The sequence below is a fragment of the Podarcis melisellensis genome, assembly GCF_964234715.1.
Source record: "Podarcis melisellensis genome assembly, chromosome: 16".
NCBI lineage: Eukaryota > Metazoa > Chordata > Lepidosauria > Squamata > Lacertidae > Podarcis > Podarcis melisellensis.
The window spans coordinates 29,268,832-29,283,463 of NC_138533.1; the positions used below are offsets into that span (position 1 = coordinate 29,268,832).

The 14,632-nt window shown below is 41.7% G+C and overlaps 1 protein-coding gene across 1 annotated transcript; it reads left to right on the forward strand.

The window, feature by feature from the left end:
- The first annotated feature begins 4,310 nt into the window (after positions 1-4,310).
- Positions 4,311-14,426, forward strand: MRPL40 (mitochondrial ribosomal protein L40). The gene is made up of 4 exons (XM_081893522.1): positions 4,311-4,470; positions 12,406-12,489; positions 13,108-13,263; positions 13,899-14,426. Exons 1-4 carry the CDS (start codon positions 4,400-4,402, stop codon positions 14,206-14,208), a joined length of 621 nt encoding a protein of 206 aa, XP_081749648.1. The 5' UTR covers positions 4,311-4,399; the 3' UTR covers positions 14,209-14,426.
- Positions 14,427-14,632: the final 206 nt, after the last annotated feature.

Genomic DNA, 14,632 nt, shown 5'->3' on the forward strand with positions numbered 1-14,632 from the left:
GACCAACTTAGTTGGTCTTTAAGGTGCTACTGGAAGGAATTTTTTTTTGTTCTATCTATCTATCATCTATCTATCATCTATCTATCTATCTATCTATCTATCTATCTATCTGTCTGTCAAGTCGTGGGTCTTCTCCCCGTGTCTGGAAGGGTGTGTGAAAGGTCCAGAGGTTGCATTATTACTATTATTATTATTATTATTATTATTATTATTATTATTAAAGGTCCAGTCATGACCGACTCTGGGGTTGCGGCGCCATCTCTCACTTTATTTTTTTCCTTTAAAATTTTTTCCTTAAGGTTTTTTTCCCTTAAAGTTTTTTGGGGCCCCCAAGAGAGTGGGGCCTTAAGTTATAGCTTGTTTAGCTTATACGTAAATCTGGCACTGGCTGGAGTGCAGTTAGGGGTTCCTCCTGTGTTGTAGGATACAGGATTGTCCCTTACTCCAATTGGGAAATGCTGTCTCCTATTTATTTATTTATTTATTTATTTATCTATCTCTCTCTTTCTCAGTCAAGTCATGGGTCCTCTCCGCGTGTCTGGAAGGGTGTGTGAAAGGTCCAGAGGTAGCTTTATTATTATCAATTTACCATGGGGCGGAAGCAGGGCCGGAATTAGGTTTGATAAGGCCCTAAGCTACTGAAGGTAATGGGGGCCTTTATATGTCCAGCTGTCCTTTGCCAACAACAAATTGTCGCTCTTTTTTGTGTTGAATATATGCTATATGGTAATTTACAGACCTAATAGGTATCTATTTGCACATGCAGAATGTAGGCACCCTATATATAGAAATGAGCAAACCATTTTTATCTTATATTTTGGAAATGTACATTGAGGTTTTTTCCCCTTAAAATTTTTTTGGGCTCCCCAAGAGAGTGGGGCCCTAAGCTATAGCTTGTTTAGCTCATACATAAATCCGGCACTGCTCCTGTGCTGTATGATACAGGATTGTCCTTTATTCCAATTGGAAAAGGCTGTCTCCTATTTCTCTCTCTCTCTCTCTCTCCCCCCCCTCTCTCTCTCCCTCTCCCTCTCTCTCTCTCTCTCTCCCTCTCTCCCTCTCCCTCCCTCCCTTTCTCTCTCTCTTTTTTTCTTTCTCTCTGTCAAGTCATGTGTCCTCTCCGCATGTTTGGAAGGTGTGTGAAAAGTCCAGAGGTAGCATTATTATTATTATCAATTTACCATGGGGTGGGAAGGTTCACAGACTATGAAGGACCTGCTCACAAATTTATTGAAAGCTGCACGAATTATTATAGCCAGGAAGTGGAAGGGGCAAGCAGAATATAAAATGGAAGAATGGCATAAAGAGGTGTGGGATATAACTATTAATGATAAATTGACAAGAGCCATTAAGGTAAGACTGGGGATATGCAGGAGAAATGATTTCGAGGAGATATGGAAGGTGTTTGTAGAATTTGTACTGTTAAAACGGAAAGGGGTCAAACCATCGCCAGAGGTGTTGAAATTTTGGGAGGTTGGGTAGTTACAATAGAATGGTCTCGGTGGTGGGGTGCACATTTTTATTCTTATTTATTTATGATTATTACTTTGTCAAAATAAAACGAGGAGGAGGAGGAAAGAAAGGTCATGTGGTTTAGCTCTGGGTAGCCAAGCATAGACAGATTGGCAATTTTTCTCACACGTGTGTATGTGTGTGTGACAAATTCCAGAGCGGTCATCCTGTCAGGCTGCAACAGATTGGAATAGATTGCTTTGAAGTGACTTCAGGACCAGAGGCAAAATAAAATCAATGACATGACACCCCCCCCTCCAACTGCTCCACCCTAGCAGTAGTTCCTGAAATGGTCCATTTGGATATTGCCATTGTTGCCAGGACTGCCAACACCTGTAGGTCCCAGCCAGCAGGGGAAACAGTCAGGGGGGATAGGAGTTAGAGTCCGACACAAATCCGGATGGTGGGAGCTGGGAGTCCAACACAAATCCTCACTCCTGGGGTATGAAGTTGCTTCAAGACCTGCTATATTGGGAAACCTGTGGTCCTCCAGATACTGCAGAAGGACACACCCCAAACCCAGCTCTCTCATCATCTCCAACTATTGGACTTGCTGTCTGGGACCGAGTGCATTGGGAGTCCAACAACATCTAGAAGGCCACAGGTGTATGAAGTTGCTTCAAGACCCGCCTATGGCCCTCTAAATGCTGCAGGAACCTCAGCATTGAGAGATGGGAGCCCAGCAACATCCTGGATATAGCAGGTGTTGAAATGCCTTCATATATCAGGTGTGGACCTCCAGTTGTTGCAGGGCTACAGCTTCCATCAACCCTGGCTGTTGATTATGCTGGCTGGGACTGGTGGAAGTTGGAGTCCAAGAGTGACTGAAGAACACAAATGGTGTTGGTTGATTGGCAGGTGGAAACGATTTGGGGGAAATGGCATCACAGGCCAAATTGGACACTCTAGTCAGCCAAGATTGGCTTGCAGGCCAAAGGTTCCACACCCCAATATACAACATTAACTCTCAGAAATGTTCAGGTATGGGTTTTTTTTCAAATAATAACATAAAATTGGTTTTCTTTTTGTACTTGCATTTTTATTTCCATTACCTCTTCTGGTATCCAACATTTATTTGCCTTGGTGCATTTCCACCATAAATAAATAAAAACAACTTTCAGTTATTACGATTCAAATTTTTTGCATCTCTGGTCTAAATTTATAGCACCTGCTATGCTATAACAAATCTCTCATATACTAGTGCACAGTGGAAAAAGCATGCCTCACTTTTCATACACCGTACAGTACAGCATACTTCCAGATAGCATACATTATGAACACATTGTTAAACACTGGTCTGAGCCTGGCCCATCTCTTTATCAAAGAGATTCAAAATGTTGCGCAACAGAGGAATCTCACGCAAGAGATTGTGCAACAATCCATTGTGCAACGAAGTTACCAGCGACCTTATGCATTCTTTTGTGCTACAATGTTATTCCAGCACAAAACATTCCTGAGCGGAACAAGAATACCATTAAGTGACTTCAACAGTGTTGCATTGAATATAACAAGAAATGTTACCCTTCCAGGCCAACACAGCTATGCGACTTCCTCCAGCTGTTATTGGACTCCAATTCCCATCATCCCTGACCATTGGGCATGCTGGCTGTGCCTGACAGAAGTCGTAATCCAATCATGTTGGTTCCTCCTCTCTGCTTTAGAACTGTTACTTTCCCATGTGCAACAAATATTGTTCCCCCTCATATGCAAATGAATGCAGATTTACTAAGTCGACTACAACATATAATGAACTGACTACAATCCTTATAGTATAGACTTTCCAGGCAGCTAATCCCATTGAACACTGTGGAATGCATTTTTCGGTTTACATTACATGAAATTGTCCTATTAAAAATAAGATTACAGACCTTTCTTAAAAGTATTTAAAGGGAATTGATTTAGACTGCACAGGAGTAAGTCCCACCAAGTCAGTGGGGTTTTAACTTCTGGGTGGATATGGATAGGACTGCACCAACAGACAATTACTGTGCTTAGAACTGGTACCACAAAGTGTGGCATATTACATTTTTAGAGAAACTAGTCACTAACCCCCAAATCACGCGTTTTACATGATACATCGAAGACAGATAAATTAACTTTAAATTGGAGCTTTTTTAATATATTAATTATAAGGAAGACAATCCACAACATCCTTCCTCATACTATGTAAAAATCAGGAATACTTAACATCTGTATTACTCATGCATTCCCAACACATACATTGTGTTTACTTGTGATGATCTTATCCTCTTATATCTTGCCATGTAAGCAGTTTTCCTGGTCTTATTTATCTTGTCTCCTACTGTAATTGAGTTTTGCTGAAGTGTTATTATGGAGGAGGCCCTGTGCGCCGCTTGCTAACATTTTAAAATTATTATTTTGGAGGGGGATCAGTGGCAAACAGCCTTTTCCGTTCCATTGTTACTTTTCCATTCCATTGCACTCACCAACATTTGCAACCGCCTTTTTAAAAAATGGCAAATATCTGTACTGCTGAAGACGTTTTTTTAATCAATCTGTACCTAGATATGATTCTTCAAAGTAAATACATATATACAACAGCAACAGCTAAAGAATTGGAGCCTGGGGTTTCTACTATTCCCTAGATTAATATACAGTAACCTGAATCCCCCAAAAGTCTGGGACAGCCAACAAAAGAATGGAAGACAACCTGTAGAGATAAAGCTCTTTTATTAACGGAAAACAACTCCAAACCGAGTCGGTTTCCCCCGCCCGGAACCTTTGTGCCAGGGCTCCTGAGTGGGGAGGACCTCAATGGCGGCAGGACCGTTGTGCAACGCCGGAAGTGTCCCCCTTCCGGAACGGAGAGACCCGGTGCACTGCTGCACTTGGGAAGGTTCGCTGCGCTGAAGAGCGGAGGAGAGGCATGTTGGGCCAGGTTGTCGCTTCTGGGGCGCTGAGCCTCCTTCGCAGCGGGGCAGGAAGCTCTTTACTTAGGTAGGGGGCAGGGTAGTTTTTTTGTGTTGAATATATGCTATATGGTAATTTATGGACCTAATAGGTATCTAATGCCATTTGCACATAACAAAATATGTATTTTATCAAAGTAATTGTTGAACTGAAATACAACTAAGAAGAAGTATATTAATAGGTAAAAGTAAAGGGACCCCTGATGAACCAGAGCGGCGCACGGAAACGGCGTTCACCTTCCCGCCAGAGTGGTACCTATTTATCTACTTGCACTTTGACGTGCTTTTGAACTGCTAAGTTGGCAGGAGCAGGGACTGAGCAACGGGAGCTCGCCCCGTAGCGCCGACCTTCTGATCAGCAAGTCCTAGGCTCTGTGGTTTAACCCACAGCGCCACCCGCGTCCCTAGTATATTAATAGTGAAATACAATTAAGAAGAAGTATATGAATAGTGAAATAATTATGAAGCTCTAATTTAAAATGATTGGGGCCCATTACTTACATCAGGCTTCCTCAGACTCGGCCCTCCAAATGTTTTGAGACTACAGTTCCCATCATCCCTGACCATTGGTCCTGCTAGCTAGGGATCATGGGAGTTGTAGGCCAAAAAACATCTGGAGGGCCGAGTTTGGGGAAGCCTGACTTACATCATAGAAGCCTACATAACACAAAACACTGTTGCTGTATGTAGGTTTTATTTTATTTGTTTTTTATGTTATGTTTTGAAAATGTTCATCCAGGTTTTCCCCCCCTTTAATTGTTTTGGGGCCCCCAAGAGAGGGGGGCTGTAAGCTATAGTTTGTTTAGCTTATACATAAATCCGGCACTGGATGGGAGGCAGGGTGGGAGGGCTGATCCATCCATCACCCATCAAAAGGAAAACGTTTTCTCATGTGTATCCAGATACATAAAAGGCGTGCCTTCTAATATCAGGCCAAGAATCCGTGGAGACCAGCGTCCTCTTTCCAAAATTGACCTTGCTAGAAAATTAGTAGCCATGGCCTGCAGTTTGCCATTCAAGCAGGGTAGACTGCACTGGGGCATGGAGGTGCATTTTTAAAACAGGGTGGGGGGGTTTAAAAAAAAGATTTAGATTTTTGTCTGAATCATTCAGGCTGGGATAGTACAGTCAGTAGAGCATGAGGCTCTTGATCTCAGGGTTGAGGGTTCAAGCCCCATGTTAGGCTAAATATTTCTGCATTAAGGTAAAGGTAAAGGACCCCTGGATGGTTAGGTCCGGTCAAAGGCGACTGGGGGGTTGCGGCGCTCATCACGCTTCAGGCCGAGGGAGCCAGCGTTTGTCCGCAGTCAGCTTTTCTGCGTCATGTGCCCAGCATGACTAAACCGCTTCTGGCGCAACGGGACACCGTGACGGAAACCAGAGTGCATGGAAACGCTGTTTACCTTCCCGCCACAGTGGTACCTATTTATCTACTTGCACTGGTGTGCTTTCGAACTTCTATTTTTTTTTTTTTTTTTTATAAAATTTTTTATTCATTTTAAACAGTATAGAAAACAAAATAGACAATAAAATAGAAAAAGAAAAAGAAAAACATACAAACAAACATACATGACTTCCCCAAACCTTCCCATCACTGCACCCTTATTTTTTAAATTAGCTTTAAGCAATCCTTCTTTCAATTTTAAAAGAACAACTTTCTTTAAATTTTCTTAAGTTTAGATTTTAACAGCTATAAATTCTCTAATTTCATAGCCCTTGACATCTTCTCATTCCAAAATTTTACAAAAATTCTTAAGATACACTTTAAATTTTTTCCAGTCCTCTTCCACCGTCTCTCTCCTCTGGTCGCGGATTCTGCCGGTCATCTCTGCTAGTCCCATATATTCAATCACCTTGATCTGCCATTCTTCCAGAGTAGGTAGCTCTTGAGTCTTCCAATACTTTGCTAGAAGAATTCTTGCTGCCGTGGTTGCGTACATGAAAAAAGTTCTATCTTTCTTTGGAATCGTTTGATCGACCATGCCCAGGAGAAAGGCCTCCGGCTTCTTTGCAAATGTCCACTTTAGGACCTTCTTAATTTCATTATAGATCATTTCCCAGTAGGCCTTAATTCTTGGACAGGTCCACCAAAGATGATAAAAGGTTCCTTCACATTCATTACACTTCCAGCACTTGTTATTGGGCAGATGATATATCTTTGCAAGCTTGACTGGGGTCATGTACCACCTATAGATCATTTTCATTATGTTCTCTTTTAAGGCACTACATGCCGTAAATTTGATGCCTGTGGTCCATAACTGTTCCCAGTCTGCAAACATAATATCATGTCCGATATCCTGTGCCCACTTAATCATTGCTGACTTTACTGTTTCATCTTGAGTGTTCCATTTCAGCAACAAATTATACATTTTAGACAAATTCTTAGTATTGGATTCCAATAGCTCTGTTTCTAACTTTGACCTCTCCTTCTGAAATCCTAGTCTCCTGTCTTGCTTAAATGTCTCATTAATTTGATGATAATGTAACCAGTCTCGAACTTTAGATTTTAATTTCTCAAAGCTCTGTAATTTAGGCTTTTCACCATCGTATTCTATAATTTCATAATATTTTGGCCAATCTGATTCCATATTAAGTTTTTTTACCGCCTTGGCTTCCATGGGTGACAACCACCTGGGGGTTTTATTTTCCAACAAATCCTTATAACGAATCCATACATTATATAATGCTTTTCTGACAATGTGGTTTTTAAAGCCTCTATGAACCTTTACCTTGTCATACCACAAGTATGCATGCCAGCCGAAGTTATTATCATATCCCTCCAAATCCAAGACATCTGTATTCTCAAGAAGTAGCCATTGTTTCAGCCAGCAAAATGCTGCTGCCTCATAGTAAAGTCTTAAGTCCGGCAGAGCAAAGCCCCCTCTATCCTTTGAGTCAGTTAAAATCTTAAATTTTATTCTGGGTTTTTTGCCCTGCCAGACAAATTTAGATATATCTTTCTGCCACTTCTTGAAACAGTCCATCTTGTCCAAAATTTGTAGTGTCTGGAACAGAAACAACACTCTCGGCAATACGTTCATCTTAATAACAGCAATTCGGCCTAACAAGGAGAGTCTTAGTCTAGACCAAATGTCAAGATCTTTCTTCACTTCCAACCAACATTTCTCATAATTGTCCTTAAACAGATTCATATTCTTAGATGTTAAATTCACCCCCAGATATTTCACTTTTTTTGTTATTTCCAAACCCGTTTCCCTTTGGAAGCTATCTTTTTCCTCCATTGTTAAATTTTTTCCCAACACCTTTGTCTTCTGTTTGTTTAATTTAAAACCTGCCACTTGACCAAATTTTTCAATAAGTTCCAATACCCTTTTTGTACTGGCTTCTGGTTTTTGCAAAGTCAAAACTAAGTCATCTGCAAATGCTCTTAACTTATAATGTTTAGCTCCGAGCTGTATCCCTTCCACCAGCTGGTCTCTTCTAATCATGTTTAACAGTACCTCCAGGACCGATATAAACAATAGGGGGGATATTGGGCATCCCTGTCGTGTCCCTTTTTCTATCGGGATCTCATCCATCACCATACCATTCACAATTAATTTAGCCTTTTGCTCAGAGTATATTGCACCTATACCATTTTCAAATTTTTGGCCTACCCCCATCCCTTGCAGATTCTTCTTCATAAAACTCCAACTAACGTTGTCAAAGGCTTTCTCCGCGTCCACAAAGATCAAAACTGCTTTTCTGTTTATGTTCGTCTCTAAAAGCTCCAAAATGTCTATAATGTTCCTCACATTGTCTGACATATATCTCCCTGGGAGAAAGCCTGTTTGGTCTTTATGAATCTCATCCAATAACACTTTTTTCAATCTTTTTGCTAAAATGTCTGCAAAGATTTTATAATCCACATTTAATAGTGAGATAGGGCGGTAGTTCTTAACTTGGTGCTTCTCAGTTTCTGTTTTCGGTATGAGTGAGATAAATGCTTGCTTCCACGATTCAGGAGCCTTTTTCCCCTCCATGATTTGATTACACACTTCTTTCAACGGTTGTATTAGCCATTCCTTAAGTGCTTTGTAGTACCTCGCGGTCAATCCATCTGGTCCTGGTGATTTCCCCAATTGCATACCCTGAATGGCACCCTCTATTTCTTGGTCTGTAATTTTCTCATTCAAAATCCTTTTATTATTTTCACTAATCTTTGAAAGTCCATATTTTTTAATAAAATCTTCTATCTCTTGTTCATTCTTTGGCCCTTGTGCATATAATTTCTTAAAAAAACTTTGAAAACAATTACTGATCTCATTTGGTTTACTGATAAGTTTCCCCTCTACCTCGAGGGATGTTACCGTGTTCAGCTTTTGCCTCTTTTTCAATTGCCATGACAGCAGTTTCCCACATTTATCTGCTGACTCAAAAGTCTTTTGCCTCATTTGTTTTATTTTCCATTCTATTTCTTGATTTATCAGTTCCATATACTGGGTTTGTTGGTACTTTATTTCTCTTAAAATCTCTTGAGACTTGGGTTTAGATCTCAATTTCTTTTCTCCTTCTTTCATCTGTTCCCAAATTTTTTCTTTTCTCTCATTCTGTTTTTTCCTTTTTATAGAATTTTGTTGGATTAGGAAACCACGCATCACGGCCTTGCTAGCATCCCACACTATTCTTCTTTCCACATCTGATCTTAAATTCACCTCGAAGTAGTCTTTCAATGTCTTTTGGGCCTTTTTGTAAATAGCATCATCTCCAAATAGGGTGTCATTCATTCTCCATCTGAAGTTTCCAGCTGTTGTCAGTTTCATGTCCATCCTTATTGCGTTATGATCGGAGCAGGTTTTTGGGCAGATTTCTGTCTTTTTAACCCTTGGTGCCAGATTGCTAGAGATCCAAATTTGGTCAATCCTGGTCCAGGTCATCTTTGCTTCAGAGAAGAAGGTCCCCTCTCTTTCCAGGGGATTCCTTGTTCTCCAAATATCAATCAAGTCCATGGTATCAGTCAGCTCGAAAAAGGTCTTTGGTAATCTCCCATCTTTAGAAATTATTTGTCTTTGCGCTTTGTCCATGTTTGTGGAGACGACTCCGTTCATATCGCCCATCATTATGATTTTAAAGTCCATATAGTCCATTAAAGTCTCATGCAACTTCTTAAAGAACTCTGCCTTCCCCTCGTTAGGTGCATAAACTCCTACAATCAAGATCTTTTCTCCATGTATTTGAATTTCCACTGCCAGATATCTTCCTTGTTCATCCTTAAAGATCATTTTTGGTTCTAATCTTTCTTTAACATACATCACTACCCCTCTTTTCTTAACTTTGTCTGACGAAATGAATTCCAATCCTAATCTCTTGTTTATCAGTAATTTTCTATGTATCCTGGCAATGTGGGTTTCTTGCAGACATATTACATCTAGATGTTCTTTCTTTAATATGTGAAATACTTGACCTCTTTTTCGGGGGTGGTTCAGACCATTACAATTCCAACTCAGAAGTTGCAGAGACATTTTGTTACTGGGCTTCTTTTCCACCGACTGCTCCAAGTGCTTGCTCCTCGTCTGTCGGTGCTGGGGTCAGGCCAAATGATAAGTTTGTTATATCCAATACCTCCCTCTCAGTCACGGTTCCTTTTTGGAAATCCTCAGCGTTTCTTTCGAGGAATTGATCTTTCTCATGGATTGTTTTGATTTTAATTTTCTTCCCTTTGAAGTTAAAGGACAACCCCTGTGGGAACTCCCACCTGAATCGGATGTTATTTGCTTTCAGTAGGTCCACTAGGTCTTTAAATTGGGCCCTAACTTCCAAAAAGTGTTTAGGGATATCTTTGAAGATCTGTATTTGGGAATTTTTGATGATCAAAGCCTTCTGGAAGTGAAGGTTCAATAATTTATCCCTTTCTTCTTTGGATCTCAACGTGATTAAACAGTCCCTTGGTTTCTTGCCTTGTTTCCTGCCAATCCGGAAGGCTGTGGTTATTGCAAATTCATCTTCCTCTCCTTCCAACTCATCCGTCCAGAATTCTTGGAATTTGTCTGTGAGAAATTCCCCAAGGTTGTCCTCTTCCTCCTCTGGTACCAATCTTAATTTCAGATTCTTGCTTTTTCTCTCCAATTCCAAAAGTGCCAAAGTAGCATCGTGTTCATGTACTTTCTTTGCAATAGGTGCAAATTTTCCCCTGGTTTCCTCGGCAGTGCTCCTAGCGGTCTCAGCTATTCTCCTTGTCTCAGTACTTTCCTGAATTAAACGGTTAATAGAGTCAGTATTTGAAGATATTGCCGTTGTGTTCAGGTCAAGTCTTGTTGTCAGCTCCGTCAGTTTCTTAGAGTTCTCTGTTGATTGCTTGGTAAGTGCTTCTAAGGATTGATTTATTCTGGGCAGAGCCTGTGTCATAGAATCCATTGATGCCGATGTGCCTTTTTCCTGTGCAGCTGTAGCTCCTGTTAAAGAGCCTCTTTTTTGAGCTTGCTTTTGAGCTTGTTTTGTTTTGCTTCTTGTTGATATCTCTTCCAGTGGAGTGCTCATCTCAAGGTCATTCACACAGGAAAGTTGTAAATGGAAAGTCCCACTTTCCTGCCTTGATTTTCTGTTTTAGTCCTCTAGAGGGAGAAGTTGTATCCAAATAACTGTAACAAAGAGACAGGGGAGCCAAAAGCCATGCAAAGTCCAAAAAGAAAAAGTTTATCCAACAGTCTTACTTTGTTGCTACTGAAAAGTTACAAATTTTGCCCTCTAAAGTCCCTATACTTTTGTTTCAAAAGAGATCTTACTTTGTAGCGCCGCTTTCTTTTGACAGTTCTCTCCAGGCGCTCACCTCTCAGGCAGCCCGGCCAGGGGTATCGACAGCGGAGAGTTTTCCTTTCTAAACTCTCTTCAGTTAGCAGGTTAAATTCAGTCAATCTTCTTCCCCCCCTCTCCCGCTCAAAAAAAAGGGGGGGAGATCACCTCAGATGTCAGGCTTAACAGTTTTCAAAATAAGGGTTCCTTTTAAATATAGCTAGTTCCTTTCATTGCTACTTAAGTCGTGCAGTTCCGGGAGGCTGACTTCCTTACTTTTTCGCCTTCCCGTTTTCAGCCAAATCTTCTTAATTTACTGAGTCCGTTAACTTTATATTTGCCGTTCTTACTCACGGGTTGTTGTTGCCAATTAGTCGTTTCAGGAAGGAATCGGCGCTCTCCGTTAATGGCGACGCGGCTTCGCTCCGCAAGCTGGGTTACGATCCTCAGCACCGCGCTCACACCCGGTGCCGTTCCGGAGCCTTTAAAAAGGCTCTTTCACGATACCGGGGGGCGCAAAGGTGCCCACCGAATCTCCTTGTCCACAGGCTTCAGCGCCTGTGATTTTAGGGGTCCCCCGCTCGCCGTAGCGGGACAGACCCGAACTTACGGAGCAGTCCTGCTTCAGAGCTTGAAGCAAGGACCGCCATTAACGCTGGCGCCGACCGGAAGTCCTTCTGCTTTCGAACTTCTAGGTTGGCAGGAGCTGCAACAGACCAATGAGAGGTCCCCGTCACTGGGATTCGAACCACCAACCTTCCAATCGGCAAGCCCAAGAGCCTCAGTGATTTAGACCACAGCGCCATCTGCGTCCCTATTTTCTGTATTGCAGAGGCTTGGACTTGATGACCCTTGTGGCCCTAAGTTGCTACCTACTGGCGGTTTCAAATACTCAGGTTGAGACACCACTGCTCGGTCCAACCCTCAGTGGCTATGCCACACAAAAAATGAAAAAAGACGTGATGGGCCACAATCCTTTATGCCTTAGCTTCAGTAAGTTGGTTTGAAACATTTGCAAACAGGAGTAGAAGAAATAACCATCACAGAAGTGAAGAAGGGTTTGCAGTTGGGTTTGTCACTGGACATTGCCCACGATTGGGGCGCCAGGGGCACAAAGATGGCATAGAGTAGGCTGAGCTAGATTTAAATGGGGTGTTGGGTGATGCCTGTAATCTTTGCTATTGGGTGTGATATTTAAATATTGGAATGAATGAAATATTGCTTTATTTCTTAGTTCTCAGCTAATCTGGAATGTTCAAGGTCGAGCGAACCACTGGCAGTCTTCACTTCTCGGACTGAGGGCAGCACTACCTATGAGGTAAAACCCAAGTCAGCTTCGATCTTATAGGTACACAACAAGCCTGTGAGAGTGAGTGTGACTGGCCCAAGGTCACCAGTGAGCTTTGTAGCTGAGTGGGGAACCGAATCCAGGTCTCCCTGGTCCTAGTCGGACAATCTCAGGGTTGTGGGTTTGAGCTCCACGTTGGGCAAATAGATTCCTACATTGCAGGGGGTTTCTAAGGCAAAAATTTAAGTCACGTTTATCTGGGAGTCAACCCAGCTGAATACGGCAAGACTTATTTTCAAATAAACATGTGTAGCATTGTTCATTTAAGAAGAGTTCTGTGTATTTCATGGATGATCCAATAAAACAGGGAAGGGGAACCTGTTGCCTCTCCAGATGTAGCTGGACTCCGACTACCATCCAACATGGCCAGTGGGCAGAGATGATGGGATTTGTAGTCCAATGTCTGGAAGGATACAAGCTCACCAATCCTGCAATATAACGTATAGGTTGAAATGTTTTCGGTCCAGCCTGTTTTCGAAACCATCAAGGTTCAGAGTCATTGTTGGTATGTAGCATATAGTTAGCCTGAGTGATAATATTGCATGCCTATAATAATAACCCTTTGAAGTGTTTTTCTCTCCCCATTAGAGCAGAACCAAGGAAGAAGAAGAAGGTGGATCAAAAGAGAGATATAGCCATAAGAGAGCGGTTGAGGAAGAAAATAAAAAAATTACAAAAAGCCCCTCAAGAACTAATTCCTATCGAAGACTTTATAACACCGTTCAGATTTCTAGATGAAAAAAGGTAATCATCAGTGATTCCCATGCATAACAGTGTGGCTGCAATTGCTTCTTTTCCAGAGATTCAATGTCAGTTTGGCTTAAGAAATTTTAGCTCTTGTAGTTTCACCTTCTGAAACAAGGATTGACAGCTCAGGAACTTGTGCAGGTCTTGTAAAAATAATCTTCCAACTGGTTGGCACCAAGTATGTAACTGTGTTTTGTTTTTTAGGAAGGAACTAGACAAAATAGCGGTCAACTGCAAAGGGGATTAGGATATTTAATTTGGCACATCTTACCTGAGAATCTTCTGCTATTCTATTCTATTTAATGCAACAAATAATTTTAGTAGTTGTGACCGTGGTTTAATTCAGTATTTCCCAAACTTGGGTCTCCGTCTCTTTTGGGACTACAACTCCCATCATCCCTAGCTAGCAAGAGCAGTGGTCAGGGATGATGGGAACTGTAGTCCAAACACAGCTGAAGGCCCAAGTTTGGGAAACACTGGTTTAATTGTATGTCTGTGCCCGACGATTTTTATGGTTATTGTTGTTTTTTCTTTTTCTTTTTTCTTTTGTTCTCCTTCTGAATGATGCCGTGGCCTATGGCTAGTGCAATTAAACGTTTAATTGGAAATTGTGTTTTGTTTTTCTCTTTTAGGGTGCGAGACACCCCTCCGCTCTCCCCCGAGGAAAGCGAAAGGCGAGCTCTGCTTATGAAGAAGTGGTCATTTTACAAGCAAAAGCAGCATGAGGCAGAGAAAGGTATAATCAAATCCCTTGTGGATGCCCAGGAGGCAGCGTTAAAAGAACTGCGCCTTGAATCGGAGGAACTGTACAAGGCAGCAATTCAGCGAGACGATGGTCTGTTCCCTTTTGAGAGGCAGGAGCTTATGCACTCACCGCCCCTGCCTAAGTATGAGGCTCCCGAAGGAAAATGTGTCGACGTCACCAAAGTATATACACAGTGATTCGGAAACGCTGCCAAGGAACTACTGGAAGATTCAGCGAATGCAAAACACAATGGCATGAACAACGTGTGGTCATTCATTACTTCTGAATTACCAGAAATGAACCGAACACATCACAAGAGTAAGCCTCCCTTTTAGAATAGGGTACATTCTAGACATCCACTATCCTTCTGTCTTTGTGCAAAGAATATGTGACATAAACAACATTTTTATGATGATTTTTTTTTTGCCTTTTTTCTGATTAGTAGCCAACTTCTGGTCTGCCAGCTGTTGTGTGGAGTACAACTGCCATGTTTCCTCACTGTTGATTATGCTGTTTGGGGCTGATGGAAATTGATTGGTTAGCCACCTTTGCTCTGAGCACCAGCTTGAGCAGAATGTGTTCAGCTAGGATATGTTATTCGGTCTTAGTAAAGCTATGCGA